Source organism: Callionymus lyra, chromosome 13 (assembly GCF_982586985.1).
Source record: "Callionymus lyra chromosome 13, fCalLyr1.hap1.1, whole genome shotgun sequence".
Taxonomy (NCBI): Eukaryota; Metazoa; Chordata; class Actinopteri; order Syngnathiformes; family Callionymidae; genus Callionymus; species Callionymus lyra.
In genome coordinates, this window is record NC_141830.1 from 12431474 (window position 1) to 12456561 (window position 25088).

The following is a 25088-nucleotide window of genomic DNA, read 5'->3' on the forward strand; positions in this document are numbered from 1 at the left end:
GAATGATTCCTCAGCTGAAGTTTAATACCTACATAAAAAATCTTCTTCTCCGAAAGCAAAAAAAGAATCATTGATACAGTACCACAAAAAAAAGGATGATATTTAATGGTGTCTATATTTCTGGCGTCCCTGTTGTGTTCTAGATAGTATATGTCAGGTGCAGTATCTCTCCTCACAGAATAGATCCTCACCAATCTTGCATTCCTTTACTTCATCTGCAAAGCTCTTAGAAACACAGCTCAAGCCACGACACTTCCTGTCTATCAAGCCACTGGATTCCAGCAAATATTCCCCTAAATTAAGTAGTTTCTATAATGATGAGTGAAGAGTTCACTGTGTGGTAAAACATACATTTTCATAGCCCAGATTATGAATTCACCAAATGTAGCCTTGGAGTGTTTGATGAGCTCAACGGGAGATCTGTAGAAACCCCGTAACTCAGCCAGCATGTCATATTGTCAAGGATGCAACTCGTGACTGAAGATTAGCTTCTCATCTTCACTTTCATCAAATATAAAGCTCCTTCACGCTTGTCTTTTTTTTTTTTCCATTGAAATCCTCTTTTTCCTGCAGCGGTTTTTCTGCGGCAGCTTTTGAACTTGTGGTTTAATTTACGGTTGGTTATTTGATGGTAATTATTAGGAGCTTGATAAGAACCCTGGTTCAGGAAATGAGGAGCAATGAAGCTTGAAGATAAGACCCTAATTAAAACTATTGAAGCCCTTCTTTTTAGTGTGTATCTAGTGATACAATTAAAATTCATTATGGGATCTTTTTGTCAAACCTCGGATCAATAAACCTCCTTTGCTAATCTTGTTTACATGAATCAATCATCAGTCAAATAAAAATGTCTGAAGTAATGTAGATGATAAATCATTGTATAAATATCATATTTATATATTTTTTTCAAAAAGGTTTTGCTTGGTTTAATATATTGTAGGTTAAGGTTTTTTTTAGATTTATATCAAATAATGAAATGCTCTTCAAAAATACATGTATAAATATATTTGTAACGTATGTTATGATATAAGTATTAAAATAAGTGAATAAAATATTGAATTTCTGAATATATATTTTTTAATTTGTAATTGTATTGTTTTAAATGTTTATACGCTAATGTAAAAATGTTCTTTTTAATAATAATAATTAAAAGAAAAAAGATAAATGTGAGTAAAGACTAAAGTTTCTTTCTTAAAATTATGGTATTAAGTGTGAAACAAATGTATCTTAAATAATTTTACTACACTTAATTTAGTATATTACATATTATAGATTATACATATATTTGTATACAGTATTTGCATATTATTATTATATATATTATACTTAAATAATACAATTACAAAACACCTACCATAATAAATGTATATTAAACCAAACTTGTTTTGTGTAAAAAAGAACGTCTTCATGACTTCATTAGAATCTCGGTCAAAAACCAGAGTGTTGTTTTGAAGCTCTTTACGTAACTCTTGTGTGATCTGTTTACTTAAAAAAATCCTCTTAATTATACGACCCAGCATCTGCTCCTATTATTCAAAAGACGGAAGATGAACTTCCCACTCATTCATTAATTTTGGAGGTGAGAGAGTAGAAACACAGAGGAACAGAGTTGTAGAAATTCTCATCTGAGATGTCAATATTTGTTCAAGTTCATTAGTCAGGCTGATTCTTTTCTGTACACCGAAACACAAAAGCACTCGGTCCACGACACACAAAACCCACACAGACACCAAAGACAACAGTAAACAAAGGTGTGACATCATTGGTCCGGACAGGTGAGCGGCGGTGGGCGCGTTTGTGGACTTTAATGTTGTCGTGCCAGATGATTGTTCCTGCTGCTATTTTTAGAGAAGCTCTGCTGCAGAAGCCTGGTGGGCTTTTTCAACGGGTTGCCGGTTGTTCGCACATAAAAACACACAACATTATTTATTTGCAGCTGCGTTTGTGTGCAGGAGAAGAAGTGATGATGCATTTATCTCCGGGGTGGACGAGGAACAGAAGTTGGCCAAGCACTGACCCCTGTGGGACACCTATGCAAACAAGTTCAGATGAAAGATGAGCAGTTGAGAACAAAGACAGAGGTCAAAAGTTGATGTTTGACAGTATATCAGTGACATCAGAATATTGAAGGTTTTAATTAAATAACAAATGAACAACACATTTTTTCAAGCATTCAGTTACTTCAATCATTTCTATTTTGAAAAGTTAACATGTTAACATGTTTGAAATCAAAATTAAATACAAAATCTGTGAAATACTGGCCACTTTCTATTTCACTCATTTAAACTAACAACATCAGCATGAGGTGCAACACCCCTCTCAGTAAAAATGACCCGCACAGCTCCCGTACTTTGCCGCCCAGCCAACAGATCTCTTTTTAAAATGAATGGGTTTCTAAAAAGAAATAAACATAGAGTATAATATTCCAATTAAAATAATTGGAAAATGTCAAAATTCAATATATTTTTTAAAAATTTGTAGCCCTTTAAATTCTAAATTCCAACTACCGAGCTACTTGATGGAGCTTTCATCTAATCACAATGACACCATTATACAACATTTTTACATTGAGTTTAAAAGGTTATGATTTTTAAAATATTGAATTAAGACATGTTCTTTTAAAATATCAAATGTAATTTGCTTAATTTAAAAGATTTGAAATAAAAAAATATATAAACCAAAACTAATAAATAATCATAAACATGTATACAAAACAAATTCAACCTTTCAATATTAAAATTATTTAATTAATTAATTAAATGTTTTATGATTGAATATATATATTTATTTTTTTAAATAACGAAACATTTGAATAAAAACTTGTTAAAGCAGTTCTTGGTTGTTCTGAGTACCTTAATATTTTTGTACTAAAATAACTTGTGATGACACATCGACTTAAAACTAGTTGAATGACTCGTAAACCGTGACTTGAGGTGTTTTGTGTGATTTTTAATGAAAGTGTTTGTTCCGTGAGCAGATGAGTAAACACTGATCACAACATATTTTCTTTCTTTTCTTTCAGGATTGTCCTTCTACAGCCGTGTGGCGGAGAACTGTGAGGAAGTTGCAAACTTTAATGAGGTCAGTCTTTCTTTTTTTTAATTTTTACTCGCCTCGATATCAATAGAGTTCTCTACCACGGTGGTTCCCGAAAGTGGCCCCCGTGGCGCCCCCAAAACTCGTTTTACAAACGACGGAATGAATCTTTAAAAAAAGCACAATCTTCGCTCTCGTTAATGTTAAGGGACGCTCCAGCCGTCCGTGTTAGCATTTATCGTTGTTAATTAAAGCACAGCCTCTCCGGCGTTACATCGTGAGCCCGGAGACTCGAGTGGAATTCCGGGACCTGCTCCTCAAAACGACTCCCACGGGCGTCACACTCCAACACGAATGTAGAGTCACAATGAAGCGGCAGAGGAGGACGAGGAGATCAACAGCAAACCAGAGCCTGCAACAGTCCTGGCTGTACATCACGTTCTTCTCGGAAGAAAAGGAAAAAGCTTTGATGAATTGAAACGCTCTTCCTGCTTCCTCTGCTGATAACCAGGGATTTTTGTTTTCATTCTAATCAAGACAGTGTTCAGAAAAGATAAGGGGGTGGGGGGGTAGGAAAACATTCCTGCCCACTCTCAGCCCAACACATCTGAACATAAGCGACACTTGATAAACTACACACACACTTCTTAATATTTTAGTTTCATGCTTTTATTTCGCAACGATTCACACTCATTAAAGCTGTACAAATCCCACAATAAAATCTTTCACTACCTAAATATTTAAAGCAAAAACAAAGGTTTTTTTTTTTAAAGCTTTTAAATCAAACCAAGTCTTAACCACTAGACTACCAGCAGTGTTACCCCAGGGACGTGCGGTCAGGTGAGGCAGGTGAGGCAGTGCCTCATCACAAACTGCCTTGATACATGCAATTGAGTCCCACCTGTTGCTGTATCTCTGAATGTGGCTAATATAATGCTCACAGTTTTTATTTTATTTGCCTTGGTACCTTTAAAGTTTAATGTAAGGTTCTTATTTAGTTTCGCTAATCAGAAATACAACCGAAGAGAAAAGGCAAGGTTGGAGGCAGATGCTAATGAGCCTCCACAAACTACAGCGGAGAGACTTTTAAAACTAAAGGAAATAAGGTGGACTTTTACATCAAAGTAACGGAGGTTTGTGTGGCGAAGGAAAAACGCATGGACTTTATTTACAGATAAAATGAATACCAGAAACTGTTTTAATTTTATCTGTCATTTCAGCACCACTTGTTTATCACCATCGCATGGGATTCTTCACTCTTGATCCCAATTTAAATCTGAGAGTTCTCGCTAAACTTTATGCTAAATTCCCTTAAGAAATGATTCATAAAATCATATATTTATCAAGTTGAGATATGAAATAACCAGCAGCCAATTGAATAAGTTTCCCTTTGAGGTTTATATACTTATAAACCTGACACTTAAATCTGACACTTAGTGCCTCACCAACCATGAACCTCGACGCACCTCACTGTGTTACCCTGAGTTAAGAAAATATGTAGCAATATTTAACAACCCTAAAACAATGTGAAACGAAAACAAAAATTAAAAGTGCATTTCATTAGTTATTCGATTGTCTATAGCTTTTTTTGAAGTGAAGATTCTAATTTGCTTGCTAGGTCTGATCACATTGGGGCAAGAAGCAATTCAAGTGACTAGGGCTGTATTTGCGAGTGAAGATAGATACGAAGTTTTGGCTGCGGTAGAAACTTGCGCAGTACCCATCAACCGTCAATAGTGTACAACGTTATGTAAGTCGATAATTCTATAATTTTTATTGTCGACAATTGTTCCCGGTGGAGTGAAGCATCTCACTTCATTACAATCTCTGCCGAGAGATGATACATGCGCAGTAGCTTCACTCCTGAGTGGTAGAGTACGCAAGTACGGCGCCGAAACAGAGGCTACGATCTCTAAGACTTTGAACGTTTAGTTCACCTGGAACATGTCGGGTAAAAGGATTACTAGGTTGCAAGGTTTCTAAAGTAGACCACGTCTGAGATGAACGAACATCTATAGAGAAAAAGTCGACCAGAAAACTGAGACTGAGAATGTGTTTTCTTGAAATGTTAGTGTTTTTTTTAAGGGCAGTTAGTTTCTCAACATGATGATGTTTTGAAGCTATTACTGTATAAAGTGGTCTGTAATCTCTGCGAAGGAGAGGTTACAAGAGCGGAGTCACGCCCCGCTTTGTTTATATAATGAGTCCGTTGGAGGGGGGGACTTCTGGAGCGTTGATGACAAGTGTAACAAACCTCGATGCTTGACCAAGGGTTTTGTACAAACATAAACATACTGATAAGTACAATAGAGTCCAAGATCTATTTAAGACTCGGGTTTTTCTGGCGTCTTTGTAGAGAGGAGACATGTTGAGTGAACTCTCTGATTTGACTGTATATCACCGACGGGTTCCTCGGTCAGAGGAAGAGCCTGCAACTGCGACTGCAACTGCAACTGTCTCTGAAGCGTCAACATATCCTTCCCCGGCTCACGAGCACGACCCTGCCCACAGCTTGTTTACGGAGCGTTGTGAGGAGATGTCAGGAACGCTCAGCGTGACGTTAAACCCAGAGCGCCAGGGTTGCGGGTTCAGAGCTGGCTGGTTCTGGTACGTGATTCCATGTGACACTTGGAACTGGGCAACTTAGTGTCGGAATGTCATTAGCATCACTCAGCATCAACGGGGAGACTTCCTGTGCTTCCTGAAATTGTTTGAGTTTGTTGTGTGTGTGTGTGTGTGTGTGTGTGTGTGTGTGTGTGTGTGTGTGTGTGTGTGTGTGTGTGTGTGTGTGAAGTCGATCCTCTGGCCTCCATTAAAACTGTTGTGTTGCCTCTCACCCCAACAAGCGGGAGACCTTTGAAGCAGACGAGGGAGGCTGCATTCATTATTCAGTTCTTGGTTAAACATGGCTCTGAGCTACAGTACAGAGGGGCTTCCCCCCCCTCCCCCCCCCCCCCCATCACTGCTGAGACAGAACTGGAGCAGAGACCCTCACAACTCACCAGACCTCGCCCGTGGCTGCAGGACCCTGTGGGTTTGTGTAGTTACGCTAGCTCAGAAAATGTCAAGGGGTTTGAACTTTGCAGGGAAGAAAATAGCTTTTTGGTAATTCCTTCATAATTGGATGATGAAGCGGGATTCAAATTCCTATGGACCGTAAAAGATCTGCAAAGAAAGGAAAAGCAGGATTTTTTATTGACTCAAATATTCGGTAGTTGTTGCTGCTTCTCTTTTGGGACTTAATAACAAGTCAGTGTCTGGTTCTTTGACTGCGGGTGGTTGACGTGGGCATAGAAATTGATCAAAACCCTTGCAGGAGCCAAGGTCTCTAGTGGGTCACTTGACAATTTGATACAATTGATCTACTATTTGGTTCATAACCTGTCCACCCGTAACACACACAAAAACAATTTTATGATTTATTTAATTGTAACCATCAGTTACCACACCCGCCTTATTTGTGAATAGTGACTCCTGATTGGTCGCAATAATACTGTATTTTAATTCTAAGTCTATGATGCTATGTCAAGAGTGATCAAGGGCTGTGATTGGTTGGCTGGGAGGCAAAGCATTATGGGAGCCATTCAGGTCACCGTTTCTGAGAGAGTTGTTGATAGGAATGATAGTGATGGAGAGAGAGAGAGAGAGAGAGAGAGAGAGAGAGAGAGAAGAGTTTAAAAGAGCGAAGTCCATTATGATGTAATAATGGCTTCACTCCTCCTCCGGCCAGCTGTAATCACGCCCCGCTTTGTTTATACCACGAGTCCCATGGAGGTGGATTGATGGCGCCTGGTGACAAACCTTAATGCCATTGGTCATCGGTTGGCTGGGCGGCATAGCATTATGTGAGCCATTCAGGTCGTTAAATTCAAATATGTCCAATTTAAATTAGATTTTGTTGATAATACATAATAAATACATCGGAATTTAATTTGTAAGAAGGTTTAATTGGAGACAGAATAGGTCCAATTTCACAGAAATGTATTTAACATATTTAATACACACATGCAGTTTTTGCTAGCGTTTAAAGAAAACCAAGATGGTATTTGACAGTCACCATTCTCTCGTATATCTGGCTGGTCTTCACTGTATTGTACTTCTATGCCACACGTCCTTCATTTCCTCTACTTGTGTCACAAACCATTAACTTGAAAATGAAGATGGCGTCTGTTTCCACTTCAACGGCGGTTTATCTATTATATGGGGAATTAAAAAATGTCCGTCTCCTCGGGGGAACTCTAACTTGACTGCCCAAACTAAAAATAAAACTCCCATTTCAGCACTTTTGAAAGATTTAGCGAAGCTGTGGGCGGGGTGTTTTCCCTTCTCCTGAATTAATGATGATCCCGGCAGAAGATGTGGGAGCTGGAGATAAAGCAGGGTAAAGCAGTGGTTTACATTATGACACTTCATTTACTGAAAGCAAAAAACTGATATTGGAGCTTGGAGAGTTATTTTTCTTTTCTTAGTCACATCATCTTGAGTTCCTGTAATGAGCTCCTGTGCGAGAGAGAGAGAGATTTAGGAAGTAAAGAAGGTTTTATTGACTGAAGCAAGTGATGTTATTCTTGCTATAATTTGTTCTCGAAATCATTTCCTGATTGGATTTGAATAAAGAGATGATGATGTAATTTCCAAGCAACACTCTCATCCTGCAGTCACTTCCTTGATTGGCTGTGACCAGAATTCTACCTGATTTCTTTAGACTCTTGTTGACCCTGAAGTCCAAAACATCACAACCTAGTATTTACTGTGTCCCTAGTGTTGGGAAAGTGTAACTGCAATTTCTTAAACTCAGTTTTCTGTGTTTGTACATGTGTTCACAAAACAACATGAAAACGTTCTAGAATTCTGTTTTTGAAATGAATGATCAATTCCATCCTCATCTCCGTGGCAACGGCGTTAAGATATCCAAGAATGACCAGTGGTTGAACTCCATTTGCCCGCCACAATGTTACCAGCGTGGGATGAGAGCACTTACAGCTGTTGGTCACTGCAGCTCTCACTGAGGTCAGAGAAGTCTGGTTCTGGACCTGATCGTAGACTGTATATATATATATGTGGTCTCTCTTTCTTATCATCTGTTTCATTCATATTTAATTCATTAACGATTAAAGCCACGACAAAGTCTGATTCTTTCTTCTTCTGCTGAACAATAATGTCAATGACGTCCACAACTACGTCGACTGAGCGACTGACTCTTACACTATTGCGTTGGCTGTTGTCACCATGGCAACCAACTTCTACTGTTTCTTTCAGCTCAGTTACTTCAATTCCTGTTTCTAGACTCACTACTTCTGCCGTGATTACTACTTAAGGTAAAATATACAACATTAAATAGTGCGGCCAAGACTACAGCCGCTATTACGACTTCAAACCTATAGCAAACAGTACTACTATGAAAACTACTTCTATTAATATAGCAATACTGCTACGTCAAAAACTACTACTAGAACTGTTTTGAATGAAATTTTGATGACTACATTTTGGTGATGTCCTGAAATGTTCCATCCGGATCTAGGAAGGGTTTGAAGGTTTTGTCACTTGTAGGGTTGACTACAATTGATACTTCTACTATTGCTTCTACCAATAATACTTCTTAAACTAGTACTTATGCTACCAATACTACTACTTTAACTGATACTTCTATTGCTACTCCTACTGCTATTGCGACTACCAATACTGCTGCTTCTACTTCTGCTACTACCATTACTACTTCTTAAACTGCTACTTCTACTACTGCTACTACTAATACTACTACTTCAACTGCTACTTCTACTACTGCTGCTACATTATTAGTTATTAAACTGCTAATTCTACTACTGCTACAACTAATACTACTTCAACTGCTACTTCTACTACTGCTACTACCAATACTACTTCTTAAACTGCTACTTCTACTTCTACTACTGCTACTACCAATACTACTACTTTAACTGCTACTTCTACTACTGCTACTACCAATACTACTCCTTAAACTGCTAATTCTACTACTGCTACTACCAATACTACTACTTTAACTGCTACTTCTACTACTGCTACTACCAATACTACATCTTAAACTGCTAATTCTACTACTGCTACTACCAATACTACTACTTTAACTGCTACTTCTACTACTGCTACTACCAATACTACATCTTAAACTGCTAATTCTACTACTGCTACTACCAATACTACTACTTTAACTGCTACTTCTACTTCTGCTGTTACCAATACTACTAAATTAACTGCTACTGCTTTAACAAATGATACTAATTGTATTATTACAGTCAAAAATCCACCGACATACTATCACAACCACGACTGGTTCAAGCAGAGAAACCTCTCCTGCAGACACAGCTAGATAATAAACACGAGAACATACAGTACTTATCTCTGCTGTGTTTTCGCTCAGTCTCAGAAGTGCACTGGATGAATGTTGCATTAGCTGCATTGCAGTGTTTCGTCTTCATGGTTCGAGGCAAAATGAGCAGTTGACGGCTCAGTATCTGTCCTGCAGATCTGTGGACGCCATCTTTACGTATGTTGGCCTCCAGGTTCTGAACGTCGCCTTCACTCAAAGTCATGTCTCATGTTTCCCATCAGTGTGAACAGGTTTCATGGTCCCGAGGTCTGTTCCACACCAGGTTCTGGACGTTTCAAACACATAGAGTCATGTTCTGGATCTCCTTATAATTGGTAAACAACTTTATTAACAGGTTTGATGTTAACGTCAAGTGACAGGGAATTGGTTTGGGTCAGTGGCTTCAGAGGCTGACGAGCCGGACATTTAATCAGCAACTCCATCGTTGGAAGCTTCTTTCATGACTATCAATGAGTTTCCTCGAGACCCAACATAAGTTTGGCAGAAAAAGGGTGACGGAAAGGAGACATTTTTAATATATATATATATATATTTTTTTAATGTAATACAAACAGTTTGTGACTTTAATATGGGTGATGTTACTACTTGTATGAACATATGTTTAAATCGATTTTTATTGTGTCGGTATAAACGACTTCATCTATGTTTATTATAATATTTTAACCATTTTAAATAATGATGTTACTACTTTATTCCTTGTGTACGTCCAGTCTGTGACTAGGTCAGGGTCTCTGGGAAGTATAAAACTTAAGTTATCTCTGCTCAAATCCCAATGATACAAGAAGATGATCAAGTTTTTTTCATTTTATTGTAATACTGCCGCAATACAATTATTAATATAATCAATATATAACTAACTAATATAAAATTATTTACTCAATCCAAACGTTTTAATGCTGCATGCCGTATATCTAATTCATACATAATAAGTCAAATTACATATGTTTCCCTCAGATACTTAATAAATATTTAATAATTTTTCAGATACGTTAATAAATAAATTGTTTCATTTCCTTGTAAAATTAACTATAAATTACTTAATATTTTTTGACGATATAAATATTTTTTTGGGTGTGCTATTACTAAATCCAACAACTTTCGACCGTTCCTTTTCTTATTCATTTGTTAAAGTTGATATAACCCTCATGTAATCTCAGGGTCATGGTGACCCGAAGGCCCGAAAACAAATTTTATTTCACCTTGACCCAGAGACTACACAAGGGATACCACAAACACATGTGTTTTCGGATCAGTGTGACCCAGAGATAACACAAGGGATACCATAAAACAGGTTTGTTTATGGGTCACTGTGACCCTGAGGGTCTAGGATTCATGTCCGCAATATTTTAAAATGCTTGGTGGACTTTTTAAGTTTCAGTTTAAGTCGTAATTTATGCTATATTTGGGTTTATTTAGTTTCTCAATTGTTATTAAAAAAAAAATTCCCGAATCCTACAATGTGCAAAATCTTTCTACTTCTTGGAAGCTTAAAAAGGTAAATATTAATAATTATATAAACGTGTATAACGAGGGTTTTAATTGTGCTAATTGAATCAAATAGCATGAAACATAAAGTAAATATTACAAACCAGCTAACATGCCTACATAATAGAGAGACATTCTTAAAGGCTGATGTCATCGGAGAGATATTAAGACTGTGAAACATCTCATTAAAGTCCTTGTAAAACACATTGAGCAAATAAAAAATAATCTTAACACACGAGTGCACTCATTCATCCGGCTAATGCGTGGAGACAATGCTGCGTCTCAATGTTTTTAAGATGTTCAATTCATGAGGAAGAAGCTATTAAATTTAAATGTCGGGCTAAATTTAAGTCGCGTCATCATTCATTCATGTAGCGAAACATTATTATAGATTATTTAAATATGTCAATCATAACACAACAGTCAAACAATTACAATCACGTCAGTGTTTTAATAATAGTACTAGGAGCTTAAAGTCACCAACACAATGCGGTTTATAATGTATTTTATGGACTACCACAATAAAAATTGATGCCGCTTGTCCTCCTGGGAAATCCATCTCCTGCAGTGTCATTTTAGCAGGATCGAAAGAACGAAACCACATATTTCAACGTGTCGTAAAATGTATGATCTGATTTCCGTGGTCATCATTTGCTTTATTAGCTTTGTGTCGACGTCGTGCTGCTGTCTTCGCCGCACGCCTTCGCACACGCTCGCCGACGAGAACCAGCCGGAGACGAGATAAACTCATCAACGCTCCATTAGTCTCTCAGCAGAAAGGTCACCCAGGAAAAAAAAAGTGTTTTCTATTAAAAGGAATACATTGAAAAGAAAAATGCAGAATAAATGCAAATAATAAATTGAAGTAGAAAGTACAATCAGTGGGTTGAAATATTCCTAAAATGGATGCATGTGATAACTAGTAAAGCGTCAGTATGATTTAAGATTATAACATTTAAGTGAGCATTAAAAAATGTAGTTTAATATGTACATTTTAACAGCAAGATTTGTTGGTAATTGTATTTATTTTAAAAACATTCATTGGTTTTATGTAGGAAAAAAATTCAATAAACTTATATTCCCATAGTACGTTGGGTTCAGGAGTGCGTCCCAGCTACATAGGGTGACAGAACACACGATTAAACGTCATCAATTAACCTCTAAATATTTGGGACGTCTCAACTGCATACCTTGAAGCTGGATTTGAACCAGCATCTTTTTTCTTTTTTTTTTGCTGCAGCACAAAACCACTTTGCTGTTACAGGATTAAATATTGATTAAAACCAAGCCGAGGACAGTCGAGCTGTCCATAAACACCATAAACAAGCACCTGAGCTGGGATGTAATTATATTCTTCATCCCACCTGGACTTCATCTCGGGGTCACTCAGAGGGCCGAACGTGGCCCCGAGGCGCCTCCGAATCCTGGTCTGAACTCTGACTTAATGTTCATGCTGATGCATAATTGAAGCAATGTTAGTCCTTTATTGCAACACACTGGTTCTTCTTAAGACCCTCGACGGCCCGGTCCTCCATTACAGTCTCCGGCAGCAGATGGGGGGAACCCCAGGATTCCGTAATGGGTTGAACCTGACGAATGCCTTGTCAAGCGACCTGCAGTGTTTCCTCTTCAGCGATCAGCGGAAAAAGACTTTAACGAGCTCTGAAGCACCTGCTCCGTCTCCCTTTGACATCTGACTCAGCATTTTCAACCTAGAAAAATAAGCTTCAAATTATGAACCACTCGCCGGATTCTGTCGTCCTCAGGTGTTCAGGTGGCCCATCGGCAGCCGGCTGGATGAGAACGAGATGCTGGAGGTCCAGGTGTACAATTACAGCAAAGTTTTCTCCAACAGGTAAGCAAGGACTTCCTTACAGCGGCGCTCGCCACCGCCATCTATTCCTGTCACCGCCGGGGCCCGATCTGGCTTGTTTGTGCGCTAAAAGAGGTAAACTCCTGAGAGCGCTTTCTAAATTGACTCAATTGTGCAGCAGGCAGCAGCTCGCATCAGGAGGTAATGGATGGGTATTAGACCCTGAGTCAAGAGCACATTTGTCTCTGTTCCCTCTGAAGAGTCTTTCATTTAGTCGGTCCTCTGGTTGTATCTTGAACACGATGGATGATAAGATCAGTTCTCATGCAAACCAATGCTCTCCTCGAACCACTCATTGTTATTATGTCATCAGTGTCTAGTTATTTTGAATAATCTTTCTATCATTGCCAAGTTTTTTACAGGATTTAGGTTGTGGTTTTTAAATGTAAGAAGTCTGTGCTTTTATTTTGAAGGCCATCTTCACGAGACTTGTATTAGTTTAACCTGATTTGAGTAGTAATGTGTTGATTCTTAAAGTGATGGTTCACCTAAATTTAAAATGTTCTTCTCACATTTGTGTCGACTAAGGGTTGACATTATTTTTAGAGTGAACAGTTCTTTTTAGAGTTATGTTCAAACATTTTTGTTCATTAGTCAATTCAGTAAAGAGGTATTTGGATGTTTAAACCATCTTTTTGGACTAAGATAAAGACCAAGAAAACTGAGCTTCAGTCGCTACATTAAAATGAACAAACATTTTTGTCTATAACTCTAAAAAGGAGCAGATCACTCTGAAAATAATCCCAACCCTTAGTCGACATGTTTAGAGAATTAGTCAAAATGTACAAGGTTTATTTAAGGCTTGTTCCAAACTAATTAAAAAAAACATGCAAGATAACTTATTTGAAAATTAAATAATAAAGCAAATAAAGAGTTCATCTCTGTGTAAATGTTAATAGAATAGAATAAATACATAAAAAAATACCTTGTTGGCAGCGTTCCACACACAATTATATTATTCAAAATGGCAAACTATAGGCACTTGCTAAATAGCTAACATTAGCTCTCCGATATTTTTATAAAGCGATTTCATCAACTGAAAAAGTGGCGGATGTATGGAAAAAAATTCTGCCCGAAAATAACACTACTGGAACGTAACAAAGTCTGTTTGAATGAAAAACATTTGAACCCTAAATATTACCAAAACACGTCTAAAGCACAAATGTATTTGTATATGATTAAATATGATATATATTCAGCTCACGGTATGATTAAATATGATATATATTCAGCTCACGGTATGATTAAATACGATATATATTCAGCTCACGGTATGATTAAATACGATATATATTCAGCTCACGGTATGATTAAATACGATATATATTCAGCTCAAAATATGATTAAATACGATATATATTCAGCCCACGGCATGATTAAATACGATATATATTCAGCTCAAAATATGATTAAATACGATATATATTCAGCTCACAATATGATTAAATACGATATATATTCAGCCCACGGTATGATTAAATACGATATATATTCAGCTCAAAATATGATTAAATACGATATATATTCAGCTCACAATATGATTAAATACGATATATATTCAGCCCACGGTATGATTAAATACGATATATATTCAGCTCACAATATGATTAAATACGATATATATTCAGCCCACGGTATGATTAAATACGATATATATTCAGCTCACAATATGATTAAATACGATATATATTCAGCCCACGGTATGATTAAATACGATATATATTCAGCCCACGGTATGATTAAATACGATATATATTCAGCCCACGATATGATTAAATACGATATATATTCAGCTCACAATACGATTAAATACGATATATATTCAGCTCACAATATGATTAAATACGATTTATATTCAGCCCACGGCATGATTAAATACGATATATATTCAGCTCAAAATATGATTAAATACGATATATATTCAGCTCACAACACATTTTGTTGATATATAAACCATTAAATAACTATAATGAACTAAATATGATTTGAAAGCCCCTCTCCACAAAAAAAGAAGATACAGTGCTGTTAAATATAGATACAGTAACGTGAAGAAAATAGAATTATATATATATACATATATGGTTGTATCGATTTAAAAAAAACAAACAAAAAGGTTGCACCACGTTGGGAACATGTTTTCTGGTGCCCCAGGTTTAAGGTGATACTCGACTGCGTCTTTGTAAACCCAGACTGATGTATTTTCTGATGTATCCGGGTGTGTCATTGCTCCTGCTGTGTGACCTTATCTGGGAGTGTGTTTGAACTTTGTCTCCCCTGCTCAGAGGTAAACTGAAGATAAAAGCTTCGACATGAGATTTCAGATCCCGGCTTTTCTTCTCCTCGGACCAGCTCTTCGCTGTCGCACTGATTTGGGGATCATGGTGATGACGATGTGAGACAGGATGTTCAACAGTAGATAAAACACAGGTGCTCACGATCATTAGTATAATGTCATTAATCTGCATCTAAAGAGATTAAATTTTCTTGGGACTAATCAATTATCTTCGTATATTCATCTCTCTGATGTTTCCTGTAATAGCTCAGACATCACAGGACGACTCGATGTGATTCCTCTCTTTAATTGACAATTGACAAAGTGTAACAAAATTATCTTTCTCCTCCTATGTTCTATCAAACGCACATAATCCGGCTATTAAACTCTAGTGTCCAGAAGCTCCATATAATTCACAGAGAGAAACGTCCCTTGACTACATTAAGAATCATCCAGGCAGCAACTTTCTGAACTCCTGGCAGAAACGAGGAGCGGCAAACTTTACTTTTTAACCATTCGCCGCCTCTTATTTCATCTCCACGCCGCCAAATGTCCCCTATTCGCTTGAGAGATCCCTTAATCTCACGGCTTCTCCTCCTTAAGTCACCTCGGTGTTGCGTTTTCATCCTTCCTTGTTACTTTCCAATATGTGGTTTGTCTTTACGAAGAAAAAGGAACCCCTGACTCGTACAAATATCTATGTGTCCTCCCTTTTAGCGGTGATGGTTTCCTTCAGGCTCTCTTTAAAAAAAAAACTTAAGGTGTTAGTTTGCGAGTGTGTCGAAATTTAACCGGAATATACGTTAAAAAGAAAACTGGAATTAATGAATGTACAAATCTTAGTTTGCATTTGTTGCCCGTTTATACTTGAATTTAATTCACAATGTTAAATCTTCAGATTAGGTTTAGCATTCTAGAGATTTCAGGACGTTTCCCCCAAATAGATTTTTGCCTCTCAACACAGCGTAACTTAAAGATTGACCTACTGGCTAAAATTAGAAACGCATCCAAAAAAGGGTTGAAACTTTACAGGATCTCAATGAGAAAAAGATGGCAGAAATGTCGGCTTAAAATACTTCTACAACACGGAAAATATTATGTAATAATGGCTTCACGCCTCCAGCCAGCTGTAATCAGGCCCCGCTTTGTTTATACAACGAGTCCCTTGGAGGTGGAGACTCCCGGCATTGATGGCGCTAAAGGGAAGTCTTTTTGGACGCCGATTTTGAGCACTAGTCATGGCATTAAAACATACTTTTTTGTCTATGATTCTAAAAAATAATCCCAACCCTTAGTCGACATAAGTGAAGTTTAAATTTTGAAGCCAATGCAAGAAACAATCCGACTCGTTGACCTTCTTCCAACCAGTCTCGTCCACTGGACCCGCTAACCTCTTGTACTCAGTAGAGAAAACTAGGAGACAAGAAACAGGAAGAAGCAGATCTTCCAGGGAACGATTAAGAGCCGTTTGTGTTCGACTTCACATGTGAACCCGCTGCTCCATTACCAGCTGAAGCTCATCTGCTTTATCATCACCGCACAGACCATGTTGCACGTCGTCGCCACAAGCACAACGACACGACCACGGGGAGGGAGCGCTGATGCACGGCGGTTTACAGGCAACATGTTTCATCGTCCTGCGGCGTCAGCGCTAACGCGATCAACACCGGATCACAGAGGGATCAAAAGACTGGTGTTTAGACGGCGGAGGAATTCCCCAGGATTCGTAATGAAACGCGAGCTCGCCGACACAAACTGTGAAGTCTATAGATCGGAGCTGAATACATCAATCTTTGACAAGGCTGTTAAAATTTATGAGAACTCCCGTGGCCCTATTAGTTTTCTCTTTCCAAGAGTCCAGACATCCATCTTGTCAGGCAGGGAAGGCATCGCAGCCCAAACCGTGGCGAGTCGTCCAGGGTTGTTAGAAAGGCATTTATTTCGGGGTCTTGTTGAATCAGGAATCTTTTGGCACATTGGGGTGAAACCCTGTCACAGTTTCATTTATATGCAAATTTCATAGAATGAAAGACACAGATCCCTCCAAAAAGTTTTCTGCAGATACATGTAGACTTCAATTTAAGTTCAAAATAGTGAAGGTTAAAACAAAATGATGTGTTTATTATACTAATGAGCTTCAGAGTTTTACAACACATGTAATAATGATGGGATTTTATTGATGTACAATTTTACGGTTATTGTGGTAGTATATTTTCTATTTAACATATAAAAATAGAGATAATGGAAACATGTCATAGCATTGGATTCAAAAATATATATTGTTCATTAAATCAATGTATATGTTTATTTAAAAAATACTCACAGCGTTCATCAAAATACAATCTATACATTTTTTACACAAAACCGTTTTCCATTTTTTATAACAAATATAATTAATGTTATTGAGTTAGAAGAATACTAGCTAATATTTTTGTATTTTGGTTTTACAAAGAAACAAAAATACTTAAGCACAGAAAGATATTGGTGAGAAAAATCTTAATTATTATTAATAAAGATTGTAGGATAAAGGAGGAGACAGTTATATGACTTAATTGGGGGGAAAATAACTTACATAACTTAATAATAACTTAAACTTATTTTATACTTACAAAAAATCCCCCCAAAAATTGACTCTTTTTTCTCAATTATTTAAGAATAAAATAATCCAAAATATACATTTGTTTTATATTTAAATAATTTATATTTATATACAATATATTTATTGGGGAATATATACAAACAAAAGTCTACTTTAGTCCCAAATTTCCTTTCAATCCTTTGCAGAGGGGGCATCATTTTCTTTTGAAAACCACACCCAAAAGTTATTTTTCATCAAAAACTTGAATCACATCCATACAAACATGTACACTGGACACATGTTTATTGACTAGTGTCTGTCTGACATTACAAAAATGATAAAAATGTAGCTTAAAAGTACACAAACCAATATTTGTCCTCTCTTTGAGTTTGCGCGACGCCCTGAGAAGGAGCTCTTATGAAACACTGCAACACTCCTGACCTACTTTTTAACAACGTGTCGAACTTAGAAACACGTCAAATGCTCGGGAGAAATTCCATCACCGGATTCTTTCATTCCTGTCTCCGTGTTATCGTTTATCTTCTGTTCAAACCATCATGATGTTGTGTTTTCTGTCTGCAGTGGTGCTCCTGGGTTGTCCTCTGTCTCTTGCCCTGAGTAGCTGGGATAGACTCTTGCCTGCCAAAAGATCACAATCTAAAGAACAGATTAAGTTAAACGTTAGAGTAGGTTCAGGTTTTTAATTATGTTTTGTTGAATCAAACTCATTCAAGTCCGGGTCTTCGACCAGATGGACAAACGACAATTAAAGACTTAGACTTAGACTTAGACTTAGACTTAGACTGCACTTTATTAAATCAAATTTAAATCAATTAAAGTTGACTCACAAGTCAAATTAGTTTGACCCTTGTTCTGAAATACGGTAAAATGAAAATGTAGCTTGTTGCTAGCGTTAGCCTTGTAAATGTCAACAAAAGTTGATATTCATAATTAGAAAGTACATTAAATAAAATATAAATGTATTATTGTATAGTTATTACCGAGAATATCTCGACAACACAGTCTAAGGCAGTTCGGTTGCTTTTTGTGAGTTAAAAATAACTTTTTTTTAGTAAACTTTTAAATAAATAAAGTATTATTTGACAATAATATTTTGATGTGTCTATTCTTAAATATAAAACAATTATTGTATATTTAGGGCCAGAACATTTAGTTTAGAATGTGATTCACAAGTGTCTTAATTTGTCATTATTTTCAGTAAAACTGTGTGATTTAAAACAATAGATGTGTATCAGTGGAATACATAATTTTGATATGTTTACACTATGGTTATCAAACTTAATCATACGATAGGCCAAAATCTTTTTAAACAAAACGTATATATTTTATGGAACAGGAACGCCGGGGTCTGAATTTTGATTTTGTCTTTTCATTCTTTTCAATTTATCTCAATTATCTCTGCGTTTCTTCTTTAATGCACATATTCCAGTTCTACTGGCATCTCTTTAGGTCACAATATCACCCTGGACATTAATCTACATTGATTTTGAGACAACCATCCGCTGGGGCCACATCATATGACTTAGTGGTCCGGATTTGGCCCCCACATGACACATGTGGTATACGTAATACACATAAATTATACATCATTACTACACTGGAATATTTTTACCTTTAGGAAACCAAATTAAAAACACTTGTATCTACGACGCAGCCGTCGTTAATTCCATGGTCCACACGAGCTCTTTCCAGTTCAGGATCGGTCACAGACGTCCTGATCAATACTGACGGACGGAAAGAAAGCTGTCTGAGCTGCGTATTGAGAATGACAAGCAAACCACCTTCACCTCCATCCCCCCGGCTGTGAAACTGACCGGCAGCATGTGGAGAACATTTCCATGTCAAAGGGTCTTCTGAAGAGAGAGCACAAAAAAAGCACATTTTTGGATAAATGTGAAAAGAGCTTGAAAGTGAATGCATTGAATAATGGAGCAGATGAAAGTAAAATGTTTGCCGTACCTGAATCAATAATGAATGGCACCTTTTGAAGTGCTAAATAGCAAGCCAGAACCTGATAGGTCCGGCTAGCTTCAATTATTTATCAATAGCGCTACAAAGGCCGAAAGGAAATAACAAACGTTTTGTTTGCAGCTAAAGTAGCACTTGATGTATTGATCAGTATCGCTGCAGTTTTTAGAGATTTATTTTTCATATATTTTGGAGATTGATATTAGATATTCACCGAGAGCTGTGTAGAGGCGTGAGAACAAAACATAATCATTATTGTATTGAATCATATCCTGAGCTGAATATATCGTATCGAATTGTATCGTGAGCTGAATTCATAGTATTGAATCGTTTCTGGAGCTAAATATATCTTATCGTCAGAATATATTGTGTCGCATCATAAAGTGAGCTGGATATATAGTATATAATAATTTCATGAGCTTAATAAATTGTATCAAATGTTTTTTTTTTTGAGAGGAATATATTGTATCATGAGCAGAATAATAGTTTTTTGAGCTGAAAATATTGTTTCAAATCATATCATGAGCTTAATAGATGGTATCATGAGCTGAATATATCATATCTAATCGTTTCGTGAGCTGACTTTATCTTTTTATTGTGAGTTAAATATAGATTTTATCGTAAGCAGAATATATCGTACAGTGAGCTGAAAATATAGTATCATAAGCAGAATATATCGTACATAATCGTATAATGAGCTGAATATATCATCACGTGAGCTAACTATATCGTATTGAATACTATTGTGAGCTGAATATATTGTATTTAATTGTATCATGTGTTAAATATATCGTATCATAAGCAGAATAAATTGTTTCTAATCATAACTTGAGCTGAATATATCGCATTGAATTGTTTCTACCTAAATATATTATTTCGAGTCGTATCGTGAGCTGAATATATATATTGAATTGTTTCTACCTAAATATATTATTTAGAATTGTATCGTGAGCTGAATATATATATTGAATCGTTTCTAGCTAAATATATTATTTCAAATCGTATCATGAGCTGAATATATCGTATTGAATGGAATTGTGAGCTGAATATAATGTTCCGAATTGTACCATGAGCTCAGTATATCGTATCATAAGCAGAATAAATCGTCTCGTATCATATCTTGAGCTGAATATATCGTATAGAATTGTAGCGCTAGCTGACTATATCGTATTGAATCTTTTTGTGAGCTGAATATATTGTTTCAAAATGTATTGTGAGCTGAATATATGGTATCTCAAGTAATTAAGTAAGTAGGTAAAGGTAATTGGAAAGCGCCTTTCTAGACCAGGGTCACCAAGCGTTTTAACAATTAAAAATAATACACAGTTAAAATACATGCTTTTAAAGATCAAGACACATAAGACAAACACAGGAATACCAGAAAAATCAGGGAAAAGCCTGCGTGAGCTAAATACATTGTATTGAATTGTATCGTGACCTGAATATATTGTTTGGAATCGTATCATGAATATATCGCATATATATCATATATATATTACCATAAGCTACTTATATCGTATTGAATCATACTTAGAGATAAGTGTGTCGCTACAGCCTTAGATCAGTGTTTTTATAAAATGTATATTTATTTTATAATTTATTTAGCTTCAGCTTAAGTGAAGATAAAAAAGGTTCCAAGGACAAGTTTCAAGAATCAAGGCTGGTTCGTCTGACACAGGATTGATTCCTAAAAAAAAAAAACGAAATTGTATACGAGTAAGTATGGCAGCTTTCACGTCGAACTCTTCCACATCATTAAAATCGTCCGTCGATTCCCCAGCAGGCCCTTCGCATCATTACCTCCGATCCCCGACGGCTTCCTGTGTGTGAACGCAATTGATCGTCGGCCTGCTGTTATGATATAATCTGTCCCCGCGGTGTCGTCTCCTGCCTGACAATCATCGCTTGCTAATGATTCTTTCTGAGACCGTAGTTCAGAAGGTTTAACACACAACTGAAGTTCAGGTCACATGGTCAGATGGAGTCAATATGCTTGCTGTTTTATCCATTTCTGTTTTTCTTTTATTGGTCGAGTAATAGATAGTTTTTAATCTGTCAAACTCATTCATACAAAGGGCCAACATCCTTAATCCATCTGAGTAAAGGGCCGAACATAATGTATATTTACCAAGCAGCTGTAACAGGAAGTTTGAGTCTGATTGTTAAATATTATTTCTTATTTGTGGAGGTTCAATATTAACTATACTGTATATTCCAACTTATTTTGCGTTATTATGGTACATTTTTGCGATTATATATATAATATTATGTTGGTTGAGTGTAGTAAAAATGCATTAAGATATATATTTATAATGTAAATAATTATTTTTACTCTCAATTTACCTCACGTATTTGCAAAAACTAACCACAATAAATTGAATTTAATCCAGCTATTTTCTATTTTTATTATTTTCGTGATTTTACTGGTATATTTTTGTAGTTTTTTCGAACACAAGGGTCTTGTTGTGTCAAGAGTCACAGGCTCACAGGTTCTTTTTTTTTAATATTAAATCACCTTTCATACTGTAAACTATTGTTTAATGTTATCATAATCAATTCTCAACCAATTCCTAAGGCATTGCTTATAGCTCTGAGTGCCCACTATAATAATAAATGCAACATAACTTAAATTAACTGTTGATTATTATTATATTTACCAAGCAGCTGTAACAGGAAGTTTGAGTCTGATTGTTAAATATTATTTCTTATTTGTGGAGGTTCAATATTAACCAAATTGTCTCTATGTCTGTCTGGTATGCCCAGAGTAAACCCAAATAATTGTAAAGAGAATGACATTCGTAGCCGAACACTATACTTGTTAGCTTAGTAGCACCGACTTCTTAAAGCAGGATGATTGACAGCTGCAAGTCTCTTCCTTTCAAAAGCCTTCAAGTGTGACGAGCTGCTGTGAGCGCCGAGGAAGATGGTTCTTGTAGAGCGTCTGTCGCTCACTCATGCCGAGGACGACTCCACGCCGGTGTCTCGATCTGTGAATTGATGTCTGGAAGGTGACGCCGCTTAACATCGTGTTTGCCATGTGGTGTTGTTTCTGTAGACTGGTGGGGACGTTCTGCATGGTGCTCCAGAAGGTGGCGGTGGAGGGACACCTGGAGGTGACCGACACCCTCATCGACGACAACAACACGTCCATCAAGGTATGATCGTGTCGATGTATCATTTATGTGATTTATACTTTTTTAGACGGTGATGCCAAATATTTTGAATCTTTTTGGCAATTTATTGTGAGTCAGATCCACGACAATCTCGCCAAGTATCTAAGTTTGTGAATGATCTGGTTTAAAAATAGGGTAACATTAATGTGAGAGAAAAAAACATCCTTTGTTAAATTCAAATGTTGAATTTATTTATTAACACATTAAGTAAATACGTGTTTTTTTTCTTCAGAAACGTAACATAAAATGTATACAACTATATATTCCAACTTATTTTGCGTTATTATGGTAAATCTTTGCAAATAATTGTATTAGGTTGGTTGAGTGTAGTAAAAATGCATTAAGATATATATATATAATGTAAATTATTATTTTTACTCTCAACTTAACTCACGTATTTGCAAAACCTTACCACAATAAATTGAATTTAATCCATCTATTTTCATATTTTTCTGTGTGAGAGCAATGGACTGGTTTCTCTATAACAAGATGATTCCATGATGAGTTTGTGTTTTACTAATTTTCGTGATTTTACTGGTTTATTTTTGGAGTAAACCTGACAAACACGAGTGCCTTTCCATATTAAATCACCTTTTATACTGTAATCTATTGTTTAATGTTATCATAATTAATTCTCAACCACTTCCTTAGGCGTTGCTATAGCTCTGAGTGCCCACTGTAATAATAAATGCAACATAACTTAAATTAACTGTTATTGATTATTATTATCTTGTACCCTGTGGTTTCTTAACCACTGATCTAAAACACACATCTTACAGCTCTCACTATGGTTTCCCCTCTTAAATCTTCCTGCTCATATATATTCCAAAAAGAAAAAATCCAACTGTTAAACTAAATCCGTGCGAGGATGCAGAGAAGATAACGTCTAATAAAAGTTCTGATCTCCGACTGAGCCACTGAAATATTGAGTCTATTTTGGACGTGAGTTTTTTAATGAGAGGATCATTCCTGCGGTGGGATGAATACATGGATCTCATTAGATGAACCAAAAACGTTGGAAGCAACAAACACCTGACTTCTTCGTACCTCATTATCTGATGATGTGGAGACCGAAGTCGTGCGTGTCGGTGAAAATAGTGGTGGAGATTAAACACCGATCATCTCAGAGGTTGACGACGACCGCGGTGAGGATGATGGGATGCCTCAGAGATGATGACACACACACACACACACATATTACCATCTCATCCTCCTTTTGGCTATCCAACACTCTCACAGTCCACTATTGTTGGGTTCCACCAATTCATCTTTTTAAACATGGATGTGGTTGCCATGGTAACTAATGCAACCACATGTTATTGAGATACAAATATTTTCTCTACTGGAGAAAAAAAAGACACAGATGCTGGAAGAAAAAAATAAAAAAGTATATTTCCTCCATCTGTCTTTGTCAGTGGAATAAATTGGCTGCCACGAGATAAAGATCAGCGAATTGTCTGGAGGATAATATTTGTCCACACGGAAGACACTGAAGACGAAGTGCACCGTCTCTGCTGGATTAAAAACAGCGTTACTGTCGATTTAAATCACAACGAAAACACCAGGGAGAAACGATTTATGGTTGAGAGTCTAAAGTAGTTTGATCTGAAACATCCCTAAAGTTTTACCTCTTATACAAAAAAAACAGAAATACATGAGACCAAGTTCTTCAGTGTGTGACACGTCTTGGTTTTTATTTAACAAGCATCACACGTTTCCATCCATCCATCCATCCATCCATCCATCCATCCATCCATCCATCCATCCATCCATCCATCCATCCATCCATCCATCCATCCATCCATCCATCCATCCATCCATCCATCCGTCCATCCATCCATCCATCCATCCATCCATCCATCCATCCATCCATCCATCCGTTTAATGCACACACAATTAAGCCCCAAATTATACTGACAGAACAGTAAGTCGGTGTAGTATATGGAAATACTTTCAATGGAATTTAATTCTCAAATTAATTTTTGCTTTCCATTTTGGAAATGAAACCCTAATGTTCGGCGTCTGTTATTATAACTACATTCATCTTTTGTAGCATCCAGTCCTGCAGTGGTCAGTGGCAGTCAAAAGTGGTTGATTGTTAGACACTCTTTTAAACTCGCCAAAAGAACAATCTTTATTCAATCTAAACCCAGGGTTTTGAGAGTTTTTTAATGACTTTCCATACTTCTGTACTAAAGGGGTTATTGAGGTTTCTTTAAAAAACTCGACTGGAAGTTGTTTTTTTTTCTAATTAACGACTCCTGGAATGAAAAATGATGTGTTTTGAGCGAGTTTTCTGTCCTTTTTGTTAAATA

At 36.6% G+C, this 25088-nt stretch overlaps 1 protein-coding gene across 10 annotated transcripts in view; it reads left to right on the forward strand.

Moving 5' to 3' along the window:
• Window positions 1–25088, forward strand: part of otofa (otoferlin a) — a 73688-nt gene that overhangs the window by 3514 nt on the left and 45086 nt on the right. For all 10 annotated transcript variants that reach the window (XM_087804986.1, XM_087804993.1, XM_087804985.1 and 7 more), the window contains exons 2-4: window positions 3023–3081; window positions 12655–12743; window positions 22656–22755. In XM_087804986.1, the coding sequence (XP_087661112.1) occupies window positions 3023–3081; window positions 12655–12743; window positions 22656–22755 (248 nt within the window). The remainder of the gene's footprint in view (window positions 1–3022; window positions 3082–12654; window positions 12744–22655; window positions 22756–25088) is intronic.